Here is a 21,449-nt window from a genome sequence, read left to right on the forward strand (position 1 = left end):
CTATCTACCCGTTAATGGCAAACGACAACTCCCCAGCAGATCAACAAGTTTGCATGTGACCTCAAATGCCTAGGATCAAAAGCAGTCATGCAAAATACAGTACCAACAAGAGGAGAGTATAGATGAAATGTTAAATATATTTATCTCGTAAGAGTTCAAAGGCTGAATGTGATTAACCTCTGACAGGACTCAGACTCAGTCAAATTGTGAGACTTTTTTACCGAAACATGTCTTCCCATTATCCTCGGACAAAAAACGTTGACCGTATCAACTCACCACTGAACCACATGATGAACATCATCTTCGGTGTGATCTTGTGGTCTCGGCAAAAGTTAAGTAGAAATGACAGAGGAAAGATGTTTACGGCTCGGCCAAGAAGAACCAGGACCTATGGAAAGACAAACAGCAGTCATGCTCACGTTGATGGAGGAAAAAAATAAACAAAAACTACTGCCATTAATGTCAATAAGACAAAAAGTACTTACAATGCACCAGATGACAAATGATATTTCAAATTTGTGAGGAAAGCTGAAGATGGATAGTCCGAGAAAGGCAAACACACACGTCTCTGGAGGCAGAAGTAGAGCTTTGTCATTAGCAATAATGTCGTCGAATTTGCATTGCAGACAAGAGATGAGAATCCACTGACCACACATAAAGGCAACACTGCGCAGTGTCTGTTGCATGAGGATTTGGGTCACTGGAGACAGGTTGTGATGGGTGTAATGAGACATCACAATACCAGCAAACAGGATGGACATGATTCCTGTGGGTGGAGAATGGTGCAGTTCAGCCTCAGATCTTGTAATCACCCCCCCACCCCAAAAAAATAATATCAGTCATACTTTAAGTGTGTTATGTACCTACCAGACAGTTTAATGCCCTCTGCCAGGCCATAGGGGAGGTAAGCAAAGATGATCATCATGCCAAACTCCAGTGATGGAGTGTTCCTCAAGTCAAAGTGTTTTAGAAACTGATGTGCACGTTAGGGAAAAAGACTGCATGACATAGATGTGACAATAGCAGGCAAACAGAACCACCCAACTATGAGGATACGAGAGCAGAGATGAGTCCTGTGAGGGTTCCCAAGGCAGCAGAACCAAAGAACATTTGGAGAAAATAACTTACTGCTTGCAAAAATGTCTCCCAACCTGTTACCATGTTGGTTTCTGAGCGGGAAAAGAAGCCCTCTGCTGTGCTGAAAATAGCAGAAAGATTTTTTTATTTTTTTTAAATGCTGACCAAGATTAGTAATACCTTCACCTGACTCTAGATGGCAGACACACACCAAAATTCAACTGTACAGAAACAAAGCAGTGAGTTTGGTTGACTGTGCCCATATTCTGACCATCAAAATCCTGGTTACAAACAGAGGTAATTTATGTCACATCAAGCTTTTAATGACTTATGGTGAGCAACCATTTGAATATTTTAGTCTGAATATATCTGGTTACTGTCTGTAACCCAACATTGGAGCTTCAAGTGTTAGATTGTGCACAACATTAAATGCTACCTTAATTATTGTGAAGCTATACCAGGGTCTCTGCAGGTTTCAACATGTCAAATTTAAGACTCTCTAAGACTTTTTTAAGACCACCTTGAAAATAATTTAAGACCATTTCACATCCATACTGGCAAAAATACAACGACAAAGTAAAATCAGAGGTCCAGAATGAATTTACCGTATATTAATTAATTTACTGCTCCTTCACATTGGAAAACAAAATGGGTAAACTAACTAAATACACCAGGAGGTTCTCTAGTGTAAACTAATTGAAAAAAATATTAGCAAACAATTTTCAGATTTGCCATAGAAGTGTTTTCTTGCAAAAGGTGTGGTGTGCTTCATATCAAGTGTATTCATGTATCATGAACATCAGCAACGGTAGAGGAAAGCACAACTATATACTGTCTGTGAAAGGGACAGTTAGCATCTCTGCTAAAGCTAAACGGTTAACTTTCGTAATATTTTTTTCGGCTGTCAGAGTTGAGCAAACCGATAAAAACATCTACAGTACTACTGTATCTGCACAAAGTTGTGAAAAACAGTGTGTGCAGACATAGTGATTGTCTAAAAAGAAGGTAGGCCATTATGGCTTGCAAGCCTCAAACAGAATTTGGATGTGAATAATGTGGATAATATTCAAATGTGCTCAGCTCATTTTGTATCTGCTGTGTATGGATGTATTGCTAATACACAAGGATATATTTTTTTAGGCATGACAAGATGACATTCGCAAATCTCCAATGCTTTCCTCACTCCACAGTAAGATAAGTGTAAACACTAAACAGGTATCCGCTTTTAATGTTGGTTGCTGTATAAACTTGGAGAAAAGATTAGGCATGAGAAGCTGACCTGAAATTATTGGAACAAATAATGGAAATAATATAATATATATTTTTATAGTTTACTGCTGAGTACACTACTACCACAGATAAATTAGCGTGTACTGACTGTATGTAATAGTATGATTTTACTACTAAACATCTCATATTGATCTCTTTCGGCAATTGGCGCCACTTAACCCACATAACACTCCTTGGGGGGGAGGGGTTTATTTATCTTTGTAAAGTTGTGCAAGTGTCTGTGGTGTCTCAGCATCTTTTGACACGGACTTATCCCGGATTTTTGACTTTGACATTATCATTCCATTCGCTTTCACCGCCATGTTTACAAACGCTTCCCCCTTCGATGGCTGCACATCTGGGTACTAAACACTTTATACATTTCCATCCACCGTGTTCAACCATGCATTAAATTGATCGTTCAGGAGACACAAATCGTTTAACATTTACTTACCGGTACCCAACTTATGCAAGTAATTTAGCTTTGCTGTGGGCTTTCGTTAAGTTTTCTCCGCTGCTATGCAAACTAAGCTGTCAACACACAGCTGCGCGCGCACAGCAATAGCTGGTGGTGTTCGATAAATTCTGACCGGGAAGCACAGTTAGTTCCGCCGTGTAGTTACGGTATAGCGTCCTCAAAAATCTAAACTTTTCAAAGCGAGACTGATGTTTATGCATGTTTTAAAATCTCAAATAATTGCAATAGAAGTTATAACTTCTAATTGTGACAGATTGAGGCAAAGTGTCTAAACTTTGTAAAACACATCTGCAGGGACGAGTTGAAACGTTGGCTTTGAATGGCTTTAATTTGTTGTGTCTGTACATGCACAGGAGGTTTTCAAATACGAAAGGATTAATAAAAGGATGCAATGTCTGCTGTGCAATGTTTAAAAAAAGTGAGAAGGGCCACATATGACTCCAAGCACCACCCTTCGGCTGTAACATTGTTCATTTTCTGTGTGCGTGTGCATATCCTAAAGGTTTGAACGAGCAAACGATCGAACAAGAGGACCCTCTAAGCATCTACAGTAGCTAAATGTGACATACAGCAGCTTTAATGCTTAAAACACATTGGAAAGTTAGCGCCTTGTAAGCATTTGTGTAAAGGTTGCAAACAGCCACTTTAACTCCAGGGACGTGATGTTACGTAGACATTATTATGAACAACAGACTGTTTCTTAAAAAATAAAAATAAAAATTAAGTTTTAATGACAAAACATTTACTGAACAAGCAGAGTGCCACATTCAGCTGTACGTGACTGAAAAGATAAGTATTGCGTTTCTGTTAGACATGTCTATCAAGATTCTTTGTGATCATGTGTGGAGGTGTGTATGTAAGAGGCAGAAATTATTGTCCTCATTAGTTGGTGCTAGTTAGATATTCCTATTGCTAAAATAGCTTTTATTCCTGGAGCTAATATATGGATAATGAATTAACACTATAGCCTTTGTTTATAGGAAACACATGCAGCCGTGTTGATACTGTAGATTTTAGTTTTGTTTCTCTCTTTATGTCAGTGCATGGGCAGTATCCATCACTTCACCTGAGCCCTTTCCTTTATAGTGTCTTATATTCACAGTTCCTTTGGTGACAACTGTGTCAACATCAAGAAGAGCAAAAAGTGTGTCAATATTTGCCTTCCAAAGTAAAAAAAAAAAAAAGCTACCACTTTCAAATAAATATATTCTTACTTTGTAAGGACGATGGAAACTGCGTCGTTAAGGATGCTCTCACCAAACACCAACATGTTTAAGACAGGATCCACATTGAGGGCATTAAAGATGGCTATTGTGGCAACAGGGTCCACAGCTGAGATGAGTGAGCCAAAGGCAAAACTTCAGCAGAGGAAAAGCAAGTTTAGGAAAATATACTGTAATCTATGTATAACAATGATATATAGAAATATTTACTGTAATTGTATTATTGTAAGAAGACAATACTCACCTATCTGTCATGGTCATCTTGTAGATCACATCTGCCTGTATGGAAAAAACAAAAATTGCAAAAAATACTAAATCATAATCATCTATACCAGGGGTTCTCAAAAGTTTTGGGACCAGGGACCGCTTACAGCAGAGGACACCCTTATAATCCTCTTGCAGATTAAAAACATATACGAAAAATAAAAATTCCGCCATTTGTACTAGATGCCATTGAAATTATTTATATATCAAGCATTTCCGTGACGGAGTATAAGTCTCCGTTTAAGCTGTGTACACGCTGAGGAGTTTGGAACTCTTCACCTTGGCCAGCGTTTGCAAAAGTATGCATTTTTAAAGACTAAAGTATGCGTTTGCGTGTGGACAAGAGGCCTAAACGCAGAGAAAAATATGCATTTATTAAGTATCCGTGGTCGTGTGGACATGGCCTAAGTCAGGGGTTTTAAACTACTGCTCATGGGCCAAGTGTGGCCTGCCGGCATGTTCATTTTGGCCCACAAGCCGTCATGAGTTTATTAATAAGGAATCTGGCCCGCGGGGTGACTCCACCGGAATTTTAAATATCTGACAGTGTAATTGCTGCAACTTTGCCACCATCTTGCAAATACTTTTTAACTTATATTCAATTGAATAGACTGCAAAGACAAGGTATTTAATGTTCGAACTGAGAAACTTAATTTTTTTTGGCAAATAATCATTAACTTAGAATTTAATGCCAGAAACACACTGCAAAATAGTTGGCACAGGGGCATTTTTACCACTGTTACATGGCCTTTCCTTTTAACAAAACTCAGTAATTGTTTGGGAACAGAGGAGACCAATTTTTGAAGCTTTTCAGGTGGAATTCTTTCCCATTCTTGCCTGGTGTTCAACAGTCTATGGTCTCCTTTGTTGTATTTTACGCTTCACAATGCACCACACATTTTCAATGGGAGACAGGTCTGGACTACATGCAGGCCAGTCTAGTACCAGCACTCTTTTACTATGAAGCCACGCTGTTGTAACACGTGGCTTGGCATTGTCTTGCTGAAATAAGCAGGGACGTCCATGATAACATTGCTTGGAGGGCAACAAATATTGCTCCAAAACCTGTATGTACCTTTCAGCATTAATGGTGCCTTCACAGATGTGTAAGTTGTGTACTAATACACCCCCATACCATCACAGATGCTGGCTTTTGAACTTTGCGCCTATAACAGTCCGGACAGTTCTTTTCCTCTTTTTAGTCTGGAGGACACGACGTCCACAGTTTCCAAAAACAATTTGAAATGTGGACTCGTCAGACCACAGAACACTTTTTCACTTTGCATCAATCCATCTCAGATGAGCTCGGGCCCAGCAAAGCCGGCTGCATTTCTGGGTGTTGTTGATACTGTAAATGGCTTTCACATTGCATAGTAGAGTTTTAACTTGCACTTACAGATGTAGCGACAAACTGTAGTTACTGACAGTGGTTTTCTAAAGTGTTCCTAAGCTCATGTGGTGATATCCTTTACACACTGATGTCGGTTTTTGATGCAGTACCGCTTGAGGGATCGAATGTCACGGGTATTGCCGCTTACGTGCAGTGATTTCTCCAGATTCTCTGAACCTTTTGATGTTATTAAAGACCGTAGATAGTGATATCCCTAAATTCCTTGCAATAGCTCGTTGAGAAATGTTGTTCTTAAACTGTTTGACAATTTGCTCACAAATGTGTTCATAAAGTGGTCAACCTCACCCCATCCTTGTTTGTGAATGACTAAACATTTCATGGAAGCTGCTTTTATACCCAATCATGGCACCCACCTGTTCCCAATTAGCCTATTCACCTGTGGGATTTTCCAAATAAGTGCTTGATGAGCATTACTCAACTTTCTCAGTCATGTTGAAGGCATCAAATTCCTAATGAGCTAGTATTTGCAAAAAATAACGTTTACCAGTTCGAACGTTACATTTTTTGTCTTTGCAGTCTATTCAATTGAATATAGGTTGAAAAGGATTTTAAAATCATTGTATTGTGTTTTTATTTACGATTTACACAACGTGCCAACTTCACTGGTTTTGGGTTTTGTACATATTGGTCATTTGAAAATCAGCTTGCCTGCTGACAAAGTGTGGGCTGGTGTACACAGCACAGCATTTTTATATATGACTCAATCCAAACAACCTTTACCACTCATGGCGCAAATAAACTAAAGTCAACACACATGATCACACATAACACAACCTGCTCACTGAACTTTGTGGATATATAAAAAATGTCCCATCACAACACATAATTCAAAATGACACCCATTTAAATCATCTGCAATGCATGATGAGAAAAATGCAAAACACTCTCTCCACACTTATCCCTGTTTGGCACATTTAAGCTGCTTGATATTTCTGATTGATTACAAAACTTTAAAGATGTCGTTGAGGAAGTAAACAAGGTCGGAGTCGAACTTTCATATACAGTCCTACATATATAGTCTTAATATCCAATTGTATTGATTATTTATCAGGAGCAATAGAGCGTTGCCAGAAGTGGAACCGGACAATGTCAATGAGGCACGAAGCGATGTCAACAATCTCCAGGAAGAGATTATCAAGGATGTACACAAAAGATGTAGAAATCTACAGGAACAGATTAAGATGTCTAAGATCTCCAACAACAGATTATCAGAGAAAGAACATAATATTGTGACAATATGATAGAAATGTGATATGATAGAAAATAGACAGTTCGGAGAAGAAAGTAAGATTCTCAGTGAAGGCAACACAGCATGAAGACGGGAGATGGATAACCTGAAAGAGGAGAATACAACATTGCGCCAACAGTTGAATGCCAACCAGCAAAACAACATAATTTGAAACAACAGCAGTGTTGTGGAGAACATAAAAAAGGAGATAGCAGCAGTGTGCCAAGAGTTGCATGTCATGCAAAAAGATAACACTGATTTGGAAAAATTCAGTGAAGAGATGGCAGTATTGAGATAAGAGCTCAATGCCAGACAACAAGATATCACCAATCTGGTGAATATTAATGTTTGGAAACCATCAAAGAGGAAATGGATCAGTTTACATGACAGAATGACATCATCATGGCTGGGCTACACATCAATCATTGATCCTATGCAAGAGCAGTTGACAACAGAACAGAACCAGACGAAATGGACGCTGCTTCAATAGAGCAACAAAAAGTGGTAAACTTTCTGCAATCAAAGGGAATTAATGTTGATATTAACACCATTTATGCGTGCATTTCACTGAATAGAAGAGAACACAATGGCAGTAATCGTGAAGCTTGCCAACAGAAAATCCAAAATAGCATTGTTAAAACAGGGAAAGAAGCTGAAGGGTACATATATACATGAACGAACGCACTTAACGCAATGCAGATATCGCCAAGAAAGCACACGACATGACGAAACGGGAGAAAATTCAGGGCACTTGGAGCGCCAACTACAAAATCTACATCAAACTGAATAGAGGTCCAAAAGCAAGATAACTAGTTGTCAAAGACATCAAGGATCTGGACAGATATTGAAGCTCCTAGACTAGAGCAACCACAAAAACAACAACGATAATGGAGTCTGACGAAAACAAACAATCTATAATACTACAACGCTCCAAGGGATTACCGAACAAGATTATCTATAAATCAGGTGCACATTTATTTACACTTTTACACATTCATAGAGCAACACAAAAGATTGCTGAACAGGAATATATGGAACTGAAAACCTTCTGCAGCATGTATCACAATAGTTTGGAATTAGATAATGACATAGATCCACAAAGGCGGAATAACTGTTCTTATAATACAGACAAACAATATAATGACATGGTTATATATTATTCATTTAAACAGCAGAAGTTTGTATGCAAACCACAACAAAGTGAAACATTTTTTGGAACAATTCAACGAACCCTTCAAAGTGATCGCTATTTCAGAATCATGGATGAAGTAAATTATATCAACAGAGCCAACGCGAATGGAGGGAGAGTAGCTTTGTATGTGATGTCATTAACTATTGATACTATCTTAGAATTTCTAATAATAGAAATATGTTGTGAAAAAAGCAGAAACAGAATAATCATCTGCATATATAGATCACCTAAGGCAAACATTGATACGTTTGAAAACTGGATTAAGGCAACTATTACTAACATCAGTCAAAAATAACTTTATGTGGGGACTTCAACATTGACTCTAATATATATATATATATATATATATATATATATATATATATATATATATATATATATATATATATATATATATATATATGTGTGTGTGTGTGTGTGTGTATAATTTGCAAAACATCTGAAGACACATGACACATTTTGGTCTTCAGTCATTGTTCTCAATAAAACCAAAACTCTGTGGTTCCATTTTCTTTCTTTCTTTCTTTTTTTTGTCCTGTCCAGCTTCTCAGGCAAATCATATTGTCGATGTAGAAGCCCATATTGGCTGTACAAATTTACTTTACAAAAGAGAAGAGTGGGATACTTCTCTTGTTGCCTTATTTGTATTTGACTTTATTAAATGTATTTATATTATCATTTGGTGCAGCCGGGCGGGAGCAGGAGGAGATAGAAAATGAAAAAAAGGAGGACAGAGGGGGGAATTGTGGGGACAAGAGGGGGATAAGACAGAGAGACAAAAACAACAACAGCAAACACAACAACAACAACAACAGAACAACATCAGCAAATACGATGTGTACAAATATGATAGTAAAAGTGATAGCAAAGAAGCAGTTAGTGAAATAAATAATACAGAAATGACAATGAACATTATTACACTACAAATGGAGCAACACAAATACCAACAGAAATAGCACTATTGATAATGAATAATAACAATGTACCTCATCTATTATCAACAATACAATTGTTCAAATGCAACAATACATATATGTAATGATAACTTGAAATACAAAAGAAAGCAGATAAATGGAGGGGAAGAAAAAGAAGCCAGCTATATTAACCTATTACAGGGGTCGGCAACCTTTACCAGTCAAAGAGCCATTTTGACCAGTTTCGCAAATTATAGAAAACAACGGGAGCCACAAAATTTTTTTGAAATTTTAAATGAAATAACACTGCATACAAAGTTTTCTTTTTGCTTTGTGCTATGTATAAACCAGGGGTCTCAGACACGCTGCCCACACCTTTATATGGAATTTGAAAGCTGGTGCGGCACGCGGGTTTTAAATGAATGGCACTTGTCAGCGTCATGCGTGCCGTGATGGTACAGCATATAGCACCCACTACAACCAGCGTGCCTGATCAGTCACACGTTGTATGGTGTTTCCGCTTGCTCACGTAGGTGACAGCAAGGCATACTTGGTCAACAACCACACAGGTTACACTGACGGTGGCGGTATAAAAAAAACTATAACACTCTTACTAATAATGCGCCACACTGTGAACCCACACCAAACAAGAATGACAAACACATTTCGGGAGAACATCTGCACAGTAACACAACATAAACACAACAGGACAAATACCCAGAAACCCATGCAGCCCTAACTCTTCCGGGATACATTATACACACCCTCTACCAAACCCCGCCCACCTCAACCGACGCACGGGGGGGGGGGGGGGGGTAGCAGGGGTGTATAAGTCTCACGGGAAAATTGGGGGGTTCAGCAAGTAAGCTGCTGAGCCGCATCAGAGTGATCAAAGAGCTGCATGCGGCTCCGGAGCCGCGGGTTGCCGACCCCTGACCTAGTAGTTCCATTTTCTAAACTTAGCTGGTTTGGTCTTTGCATCCCTTTATGTGGAGGAACTTAAAAACACTATGTGTCTTTTTGTGCTGATTAGATCAATGAGAAAACACTTCATACTTCAAGACACATCATTATGTGTCTTTTAACAAAACCAAGGCCTGAGCAAATGTTACCTGTCCAAGGAAGTAGATTCCTCCTCCGACTATGAAGGCGGAGATAGCTGTGCCAATCACAGCAAACAGGGTGATGGAGCCAATATTTTGGAAGAAGTTACCCTAAATGTACACAAAAACATATTTCAAGTATTCATGATTTTATCGTAATGGTAAGCCATTGTTATAATAGCTACATCATATAAAAATTAAGCAAAGCACATATAGTATTTTAATTCAGTAGGGTTTTATCAAAAGGTGTCAACATTATTTTGTTGTTTTTGGATCAACAATTCAGAACCAATGTGGAATATTACAATAATAAATAACCAAGTTACTGATTTGAATGTGTTATTGCATACAACACAGTTTCTTAAACATTTGTTACAATACTGTAATGACTGTAAACAGCATAACTGATATTTGAAGAGTTAATGTACTTTTATGCTAAGCAAACTTGATTCATCTTGTGCACACATCAAGGTAACAAAAACAAAACTGGCAATGAAAAACAGTTAAACATTACAGTACTAACTGGAATGCAATACTTTTTTTCTCCAAACACTTTAAGGCTGAGTTGAAAAGTCTATATATTCTGCTGTACCTTATGTAATGAGTATCCAGATTCAAAGATGATTGGTGGCAGGAGCAAAAGAAAGAACATATTGGGTCGGAACATTTCCTCCTCCTTTGAAAACAAAAAAGCGAATGAGAGAATGAAAGAAATTAGTCAGATATGCACAAAAAATATTTACAGCTTCCCAAAAGCCAATTACCTTGACTGCAGCTTTAGAGAAATTCAACATGCTAATTTGTTTGATATAACAGATACAAATACTTTATTGAACTGTTTAACTTCAGCATATTTGTTCTTATATTGCACAAATTGGGTTTCATCCAAATAGTGATCTTGATGCTAATCAGCACAGAAATTGAAACACAGGGCACTCAAACACACGCAGGAAGAAAAAAAGCCAAGCTTGAACTGCAAGTAGCTGTACTTTATCTGACAAGGCATGTTGGCATCGAGATGACTGGCTGATGCACACTTAAATGCACGCACAATCTCACACACACACGCACACAAATGAACACACACATATACGCTCACACGGTGACAGCCTGCCAGTTAATTCATGCATGAATTTTTACAGATCTCCAAACATATTTAAACACACATGCTATATAGCAAACACGTTAATTCATTTCTCAGTATAATCTACATGCACGCACACGCGCGCACACACACGCAGTCTGACCTTAGCTTTCTGATTATTTCAGTAATATAATGAAATCATTGTTGCATCTCAACTAAATGGGCCAGCCTCCTAGGTCAGGCGTAGGCATCATGTGCCCGTGCATTGCTCTCTGCTTGCCAGTGAGTCTGAGCATGATGCGCCGTTTGCTCCATGTGCTGTATGTGCAGCATGCACACACATGCATGCACACACGCTGACAATGCACATGCATCATGTATCCATGTATTATACTCACTATAAATGTAAATAGAAGCTATTATTGCACTTGGTGCATGTTATACTCAAAACACAGAGGGCATTATAAGAATAAGAAGGAAAAAAATATTTTTGGGTGGTGGCTGATGCAACATTTTTATCAGTTCTTCCTCATAACGGTTCAAGAGGGCCAGTCCATATTTAGTCCATCTACCCAACAATGTCTCTCTTTGTGTTCTCTAGTCTTGACAGCTTGGAAAAGCTTCTCTGCTCCAATGACCCCACAAGCAGATGGACTTGAACACAGTCTACAGTCATCAGCTCCTGGCATAGTACACCCATGGAGAACAAGGATGGAAAAGTGACCCCTTGTGGTGAATTAGGGCCAGTAGCTGTATTTTTTTATTTTTTATTTACCTGGTATTAGCACTAAGAACACATTGTGCAAGGTTACAGGTATGTCTTAGTTGTTGTTTGTTTGTTGGTGGTGAAAGTAGTGATTTTTTAGATAGAGGTGTGGGTAGGGGTTGCAGTAAAAAAAAAAAAAAAAAAAAACAAGCAAAAAATAAACATACCGAGTTTGTAATCGATTTTACTAATGTATTGCTACTTGCAGGACGACCTCAATGGAAAGTATCACTCAACTGTGTTAAACAGAAATATTTAGAACTGTCGAGCTAGAGGGGAGTTATGTGCTAAATAATGATTACAACATTTGTAGCTACAAAAATTGAGCTAAATATATTTAAAAGGGAACTAACTTAAAATATTGCAAATATTCACATGACAACCAGTGTGTGTCGGACCTAAGATAAACTAAAAAGTGGGACTCTTTTGAAGACAAAATTAAAACAAACAATAAAATAGAACAGAAAAGGATGAGTGGAGGCAACACCTGACATTTAAGCAAAACATGATTCTATAATCTCTAGTCTTTTTCATATATTTTGCCCATTTAATAATTCATTCAGGACTTAAAACCCCAAAACAGTGTGTCGACACATTGCTGTTAAAACTAGGTCAAGCATACAGTAGGGATCACATACAGAGGACGTACTGTTTGATAGGAGTTTGTGGCTCTTCTTTTGCATACTTCCGACTAAAACAGTAGAAAAGGCAGCAATGAATGCTTCAAAGGTTGCTGTGCTACCTCAACCTAAATCTCTACTGGAACTTTGCTCTTCAGGGAAAGTGAAAGGTCAAACATGAATATTAACATCTGAGCCACATGGCATCTGATGCCTGCACAGCAGTTTGGCAGCCTTAATGCTCCCTGTGTGCATGTGTAATAGCAAAATACAAGTTTATAAACATATGGGGGTTTGTAGGGGTGGAAATAATGTCATAATCAAATTTGCATAATTCCCCATGCATGGTAATCGTTTCAACAGGCCAAACAAATGCTTATATATATATTTTAAGTAAGACTGTCCAAATTAATGCGTTACGGTAACACATGTGAATAATCACCCAAAAAAATATTGCATTAATCATGTATAAAAGCAGATTAATCAAGCAATTCACTGGCAGGATTGACAGCTCTTTAGATCTCATATTGAGAGTTTACAGAAACAGATTCCAAATACAAAAGGCACACTTGAAATGAACTCAATACCTTTTTTATCTGCTCCTTGTAAATGGGATTATGAGAGAATAAGACACACCTAGCCATTGAACAGCTGAGTAGGTAATAGTCCTAATACTTTTGGCACCTTAAAACATGGAGGCACTTTAAAATTAAAGCTGAAAGTCTGCAGTTAAAACACATCCTGTTTTATTTCAAACCCAAAAAGTTTAGATTTGTGACAATGTCCTAATATTTATGAATTTGACTCTAACTGCACACTAAATTATGTTTAGGAATGTGTTCATTACATTATCTATTGGTGTATATCAGCACATTATTTGCAATATCATTGCAGTATTGTTTAAGGTGTACACTTCAAACTATACTGTTACCAGGTTTTGAGCAAATAACATGCATTCATGTAAAACATCTTAAAAATGTTCATAGTCAAATAAAAAAATATTTTGGTGTTTTTTTCAATTTAACTTAATTTATGGAAGCAAGTAATCGACTCTGATTAATCAAAATTTTAAAATGTGATTATTCTGGTGAAAATAATTATTGTACATTCCGGACTAAAAGCCGCTAGGTTTTTTTTCCCCTTGGCTTTGAACCCTGCGGTTTATAAACGGTGCGGCTAATCAGAATCAGAATCAGAAATACTTTAATAATCCCAGAGGGGAAATTAAGATTTATGGATTTTTCTTCGCTGACGGCTGGCAGTAATGTATATAGCTTAAAATAAAACAAACAAACACATTGAATCAGTGTGTTATTGTTTGTGCTATAGAGCCATCTTTTGGACGAGTTGGCTCACTGCAGCTGCTGCAGTTGCTGCATTGCCCTTCTGTTTAGACAGTGCTATGAACCTACCAGTACAGTTGCTGTTTCGTCATCAAGCCGTCCATAGCGTTTTTACTCGTATGGATTCTTAATTTATAACTCCAAGCAACGTTTGTAAGTTTTACAGTATAGCTAAGACATTTATTACTTACTGAACCATCCAATGCGTGATGTCTGTAGGAGTGTTTTTATGCATATTTGTACGTGCTATGGTAATATAAAGAAGCTAGCATCGTTAGCATTAGTTACTATGCTAACACGTTTACGAGTGTCTTTGTTAGTATTATAAACTAACAATGGCATTCTTTTTGTATGGTTTTATTTTTGTAAATTCACCAAAATGTCACGGTGTACTACTTATTGAGTCTGTTAAGATGATTGGTGAGCTCGCTTTTGTCTTTGTGTAAATGAGTAATTTCACAACGTACCTATCTGCGTCTTATAGTCCAGTGCCGCTAAAATATTTTTTCTTCTAAAATTTAGTGGTGCGGCTTATATCCCGGTGCTCTCTTTAGTCCGGTGATCATTTTGTGTTGTTATTAGTTAATAACATCCACATTTTAGTGTTTTCTTATGATGAGGGGGTCATGAGAGCTCACAAGATTAAAACGTGGCAATATTTCTTGTTTAGAGAAAATCTGTCTCGCTGGTAGAACACTTTTTTTTTTTTTTACCTATAGTCAAAAGCATAACCGTCTGAGTAGGAGAGATTATTAAGTGCTTCACGCACAAACCACAGCGCTAGCAAACAAAGCGAGCCTCTGTGTTCCCCGCGTCAGAGACACAAAAAGCCTGTACTTCTTCATTTGAGTTTGACAGCCACTGTTTGTTTGTATTTGTTTTTTGGAAGGACAATGTGCAGTTACATTAAGAAGATGGCTGCACCAGATTTAGCACCATGCTAATTTCCATCTGTAGTCCTTTTATAGTGCATTTAACATCCACAATTAAAATTACAGAGGATTAAAAATACACAACAAAATAGTAATTACATATTGATACGCATTTTAAAATACTAGTACAATACATAGAGGGTATGTGAGTTACAAATCAGTGGGCGGTCAACTTACAGTATTTTAGCAGCTTCATTTAAAGTGCAGAAGTATATAAAGTGCAGCCGTTTTTATCAAAGTCCACATACCACAGCATACAGTGCAGTAGCCATCAGATGGTACCCATAAGGGTATCATTCAATAGCCATATACCCCATTGGTACTGCATACGTAAACAAGATTGCAATGTTACAAATAAGACTGGTACTCTGTGGTCATCAGACTGCTCCCGCTCAGGTATCTCATCTGATGGTCAACTACCTGCCTGGTATTGTTAGTGTGAGCAGGACTGGTGGTCTATAAGCCAGTCTTTGACTGCCTGTGAGAAACTGAAAACTTGAGTTGTTCTTTAGATTGTCTGGGAGCCCATTCCATTATTTGATTGCTTGGTAGAAAAAGGCTGATTGAGAGGAGGCAGACTTTCTTTTTGGAACATTAGTCACCCCTGGATCCAGACATTAACACTGATTGTTAATTGTGAGCATAGCTGTTCGTATATTTTTAAGGGAGGAGGAGCTGCATCATTTAGGATCTTATGTACCAGGTGGATATTGGAGTACCTGATCAAGTTTTTTTATCGAGGATTTTCAGTGCTTGATTATGTAATAATCTGAGAGAATTTAAAACAGTCTGTTTGGCTTGAGACCATGATGACATACAGTACAAGATATGTGATATGATCATTGCATTGAACAACGATTTAGCTGCTACCAATGATAAAAAGCTCCTGATGTGCTGGAAGTTGGCAATGTTATATTTCAGAACATGACATACCTTTTTAACATGATTTTTAAAATTTTGTGTAGGATCCCGCATCACACCTAGGTATTTAACTTCCTCAGCATTACTGATCATGTAACTATTCACATAGATGTTTGGGAGAACACTTTGATTTGGTTTGTTTGGAAAAATACATTGTGACAGTTTTATCTGTGTTCAGCAGGACTCGTTCAGTCACTTTGTTGCTTTGGTCATTGTTTTGGATAGCTGAGCTGCAACCAGATTTGCATCGGAACCGTGAGTAAAGAAGACTGTGTCAACAGCATATATTAAGATCTCCAAATCCTCACAGACGGATAGTAGGTCATTAATGTACAAACAGAAGAGCAGTGGCCCCAGAATAGACCCTTGAGGTACCCCTGTGGTACAGGAGCTGAGCGGCAAAGTTTTGTCATTTATTCTTACGCACTGGGAGCAATCTGCGAGGTAAGATTGAAACCACCTGATAGTGTTTGTGGAGAGATTGAAATTCTGTAATTTTGCCAGCAGCGCTGAGTGATTAACTGTGTCAAATGCCTTACGTAGATCCAGGAAAACGGGCCCCAACAACCCCTCCCCTGTCCAAGCTGGACTTGATCACCTCGAGGAAGTAACAGCATGCTGTGTCGGTAGAGTATTTGGATCTGAAGCCAAACTGCATGGGATGTAACATATTTCCATTGTCAAAGTGCAGAAGCAAGATAGCCGAAACTTGTCAGGCACAAAAACTTTACCTTACTAGCTTATATAAATCAACCACTTATAAATGCTCAATCAGCTGTTCGGCAACAATTTTTTCAATAATCTTAGAAACAGAAGGAAGTATACTGATTGGTCTATACTTCTTTGAGTCCTTTTTGTTTCCTGATTTGAAAATGGGTGTTATAATTGCAGTTTTGAAGGAGGATGGGAATACACATTCTTTTAATGACTGGTTAATTATGTAAATTATTGGTCTTGCAAAAACCTCTTTGTATTTCTTTAGTAAAAGTGGATCATGTCCCCATGAGTCTTTAGCTTTTGAGTTTGAGTGTGAGGACATAATTTTATTGACCTTGCCTTCACTCACACATTTCATATTCATCAGAGTGAGTTGTAGTCCTCCTGTAAAACCACAGGCCATAGTCCCAGCAGAGTGAGCAGAAGATGTTGATGCAGTGTTCAAGGGTTTACTCAGTTCCAAGATTGAGGTTACAAAGGAGTTGTTGAACAAGTTAGCAACCACTAGGCTATCAGTTACAGTGGCTTGTCTACCAGGTATGAGTGTTCCATTGTTGCAGGAGTTTATGTCAAGTTCAATGGGTCAATTTCTAGTCCGCTCTCTCCCAGATAGATTGTTAATGCACTTCCATATTATCTTACTATTCCTTTTAGCCTGTTTTAGTATTTCTAAGAAAAAGTCTATGCTTTTGCTTTTTCTGAACTGTCATGTAACTTTGTTTCTAAGGCTTTTGAAGATTAACCGATCAATACTGCACCATATGTATGTGAAAGAAGGCTAAACTGTCAATCATGGACGACTACATGCAATAGAAAAGCACTCTGGACACACTGGATCTCTTCCCCCAGCAGCAAAACGTCTCTGCAGCAGCCCAAAGATAAAACAATGCAGTCGAATTAATGATACACTGACAGCTACAATGTCACCTTCGAGATGCAAAGAACCCCATGAAGCTCTTCACAAACACATTTAATTATATTTACTTTTATAATTTTTAATTCATTCATCTGTGGAAACAAATTCAACAGTTAAAAGCTCAAGGCGTAGGTCATACATGCAAAGTTCTAAAATACTTTTAAGTGCATCTGCAGTGTTTTGTGACCCAGCCAAAAAAACTCTACAATCCCTGGGCATGTGCACTGTATGGTTCCCATAATTAATACTTACCCTTTCGTGATGAAATGTATTTGATTGCAGATTAAATGTATGACGTAAAAAACACTTCCTTAAATGGATACCAAGTCGAAATTTGAATGATGCTGCCTAACAGATAGTGCCCAATCTAATCTTTTCATGAGTCATCTTCTTCTACTGCGGCTTCATTGTGAGGTGAATGCTTCGCCGTTGTGTTGCATGCTGCGTGACTGAGTAATTCTCTTGTGTGTAGGGATGATGTTCGAAACCGGTTCTCCCGGTTGTTTGATAAGAAAAGAACCGATTCCATGGACTCAAATGCCTTTTTGAGAACCAGTTCCCGTTATCGAGGCCACTGTAGTAAAGAAAAAGAGTTGGTTCTTTATTTGAATCCCTGGGAACGAATCCCGTCTCACAGGAAATGCCCTGTGGCACGTCCCAGAAAATGACATAGCTCAGTCATTAGGCGGCAGATACAGAAGCAGCAACAAGGTTTATTATATATATATACTTTTTTGTATTCTATTTTAGATACTTTGAATTTACAACACCCTGGCGCTGTTTTGTACTGTTTTTGTACTGTTCTGTACTGTTTTTGTTTTTCGTCTGTTTGTAATTGAAATTTATAAATAAAGGTTTAAAAAAATAAAAAATAAAAAAGAAGCAGCAGGAAAAAACGCCTCAAGGCATGGCTTCATTTTACAAAAAAATATGTTGAGAAAACGGCTATCTGCAATTATTGCCAGGCTTCGCTCTCATGTAGGGGGATGGAAGCACAACAAGCACGATGAAACATGTTCAGGCTGTACATAACCTGAACGTTCGAGAGAGGTGTCGTGGAGAAGCAGCGACAGAGATGACGAAGCAAGCCCCTCTTCCTCTACTTCAAGCTGCAGCGCCAATTTCAGTGAGAGTGTTGGTGAGTAACTAACGTTAACTGTTGCCGGTTAATTTCCATATCTGCTCACTTGTAGCCTTTAGGCTAAAATAAGGTTACCTCTTATGTCAACCGGGACTGCAATAATGTTAGCTAGACTAACATTACCTAAGCATAGTCAGTGGCTAACGGTAACGTTAACGTTAGCCTTTTTGTATGTGTCTGATAACGTTAACGTTATCTTGTAGCCTACACCACTCCAGCGTTTGCAGGTCTGTCTAATAAACTAGTGCTTTCTTTCTTTCTTTAGTTTATTTCGTACATGAACACACTTACAGCATAACACATCACAGTTTCATATCATTTCACTTTACATCATGTCTGAAAAGGAGTAGGAAGAAGTAAAGCGTATTTAATCCTACCCCTTTCCCACTTTAGAGCGTTTAACTAATATATACATTATTTACTGACCTTTTTATAATAAAATAACATCTGTGAATTAGTATATACAAGAGTTTTTTAATATGTAATTAATTAATTCAGTCATTATTAATATACTGAGATGAAGAATATCTTATTTTCAATAAGGTTGAAAGTATGTCTCATAATTCTTCTTTGTACTTTGTAAGCACTATTGATTTGAACAACCTCTTAAAGTGGATCATATCAGTACAATGTTTAACTTCATTACTTCATCCATTCCATCATTTAATTCCACATACTAATGCTAAAGACTTAATAACAGACACCCTAGTCTTCGCATTCAGCTAATTTCCCCCCTAATTCTATGCTGTGTCTGTCCCTCATTTTTCACTCCAGGACAAGGACGTGCAGTCATTCCTGGAGGAGGCCACACTGATGGACCCCAGAAGGATGTTCCAATAGCAGCAGAAGAGCACTTTTTGGAGAGCTGTATTATTTTCAGTTTTGTGCCCAAGGGACTGATTTTATTTAACACTATAGATAGGCTCCAGCACCCCCCGCGACCCCGAAGAGAATAAGCGGTAGAAAATGGATGGATGGACTATAGTATTATTTATACACCTATAGTGATCACAGAGACAGGTTGTTTTTGTGTTACTGTATATATTTGTTTTTCTGGAAAAATCCCACTTCATATACTTTGGGTAACAATAGTCAATATTTATTTATTTTATTTTATTTTTTTAGGGGGGTAACAACAGTCAATATTTATTTATTTATTTTATTTTTTTCTTAAAAAATAAAAGTGAGCTTTTGTTAAACCAAATATTGTGTTTTTTTCCATATACAACAACCTATCTGGATTCGATAAGAGAATCGATAAGGAATCGGTTCGATAAGAGGGCTCAAACTTGATCATTTCTTATCAAACATCATCCCTACTTGTGAGACTGAATGGTTACATTATTTGGGTAGTTTGGCCCACATCTGGCCCACTACCCGCCTGTAGGAGGGCTGCATATGACGTCACATCCGTTTGACTTCTTCGTGGCTTAATTCACACAATGGTCTAGCAGCTTGAGCGTAGCATTGAAACAAGTGAGAGTGAGTGTAGCGTTAGAGCAGAAAATGTTGTATCGCTGTTCTGTTGTGGGTGTTCCAGTCATTCAAATAGAGAGATAGGAAAGAGCTTTCATAAAAGGGTTCATAAAGGTAATAAAGTCAGGGGGAAAAACGAAAGTGCGTCGAAGGAAATGGCTCTTAAAAATATCACTCATCTTGTGGAATACAATCAGCGATCACTTTTTTGTTTGAACATTTGATTTGTTTGGGAAACTTTCTGTGATGCAATCGAGTTTATTCTCTACTATATTAGTAGAGTTTGATAGCAGAACTCAACGTAAAGTAAGGACAAAAGATTGCATACGTTTGTGTTCTTTTATGGTTGCTATGCCAAAATATAACTATGAAGACCTGGTTGTGCAAATAAACTAATGTCAAGTTAAATCCTTGTAGTAAATATTGTGATTGTTGGTCCAGTCTACTATATTATTTCTCTCTTTTCATAACAGAAATTAAAAGCTTAGTTGTTGTTGTTGTGCAGGAAAGCCAAGTGCTTTATTTGACACGGATGACCACATTATAGCGTCCTTGGTGATATGTGTTAGCATCCAAAGAATATCCTTAATAGTATTAATAAACTAGATGAATAAATCTCTCGTAGCCTCAACAGCATATACTATATCTTATCTTGATATTGCTAGCAAAGATTCATGCTGAACCACAGGGGCATATACAGCTAAACAATGAGACAAAATACATACTTCACACCATAAAAACTGCAAATATGAATTGTAGATGAGACTACATTTGTAGCAGGAAATCAACTGCAAACAAACTTATGCTTTTTCTCATTAGCGTCACGCTCACAGCAGCACAAAACTCGTTATGTCAATCAAATATGTTACTTATCGATCCATGATAAGTCTGACTTTGTCTTTCACAGATTAATGCCTATTTTGTGGACCCCTCCAGATGTAAATACATGATGTGCCCTCAAACTTTTCTTCTCTAAGCACCGTGAGTGTCAAGTGAAGTGAGGTAGCAGTAGCGTCTTGGTGACGATAAAAGGTTTAAATCTTTTTTTTAAATGTATTTCTGAAAGATTGTAAAAATCCACGCCATCCCATTTAAAATATTTTTTTCATGATCGCTTTTATATTTGCCTCTAAACCTTTCAAAATACACCTAAATCTGCACTGATTCAGGTAAATACACAGTAGGCAAATGGGGCTCCAGCCCATCGCCTGAAAATGCCCGGATGTGCCTCTAGGTCATGTGATTGCAACCCAGCTATTGAGTGCCCCTGCTATACAGTGTTACTTTCTACTTCTTTAGAACTCAAGACGAATGAAAGGGAATTAAAAAACAATTTAATATGTTGGACAGTAGGGAGACAACTTCAGATGAAGA

At 37.8% G+C, this 21,449-nt stretch overlaps 1 protein-coding gene across 1 annotated transcript in view; it reads right to left on the bottom strand.

Moving 5' to 3' along the window:
• Positions 1-21,449, bottom strand: part of slc9a8 (solute carrier family 9 member 8) — a 46,055-nt gene that overhangs the window by 5,259 nt on the left and 19,347 nt on the right. The window contains exons 5-13 of the mRNA XM_061980736.1: positions 10,752-10,835; positions 10,169-10,270; positions 4,292-4,326; positions 4,039-4,182; positions 1,057-1,198; positions 868-973; positions 650-766; positions 486-568; positions 277-388 (exon numbers count right to left, since the gene is read on the bottom strand). Of these exons, the coding sequence (XP_061836720.1) occupies positions 277-388; positions 486-568; positions 650-766; positions 868-973; positions 1,057-1,198; positions 4,039-4,182; positions 4,292-4,326; positions 10,169-10,270; positions 10,752-10,835 (925 nt within the window). The remainder of the gene's footprint in view (positions 1-276; positions 389-485; positions 569-649; positions 767-867; positions 974-1,056; positions 1,199-4,038; positions 4,183-4,291; positions 4,327-10,168; positions 10,271-10,751; positions 10,836-21,449) is intronic.

The sequence above is a fragment of the Nerophis lumbriciformis genome, linkage group LG01, assembly GCF_033978685.3.
Source record: "Nerophis lumbriciformis linkage group LG01, RoL_Nlum_v2.1, whole genome shotgun sequence".
In the NCBI taxonomy this organism is placed as follows: domain Eukaryota; kingdom Metazoa; phylum Chordata; class Actinopteri; order Syngnathiformes; family Syngnathidae; genus Nerophis; species Nerophis lumbriciformis.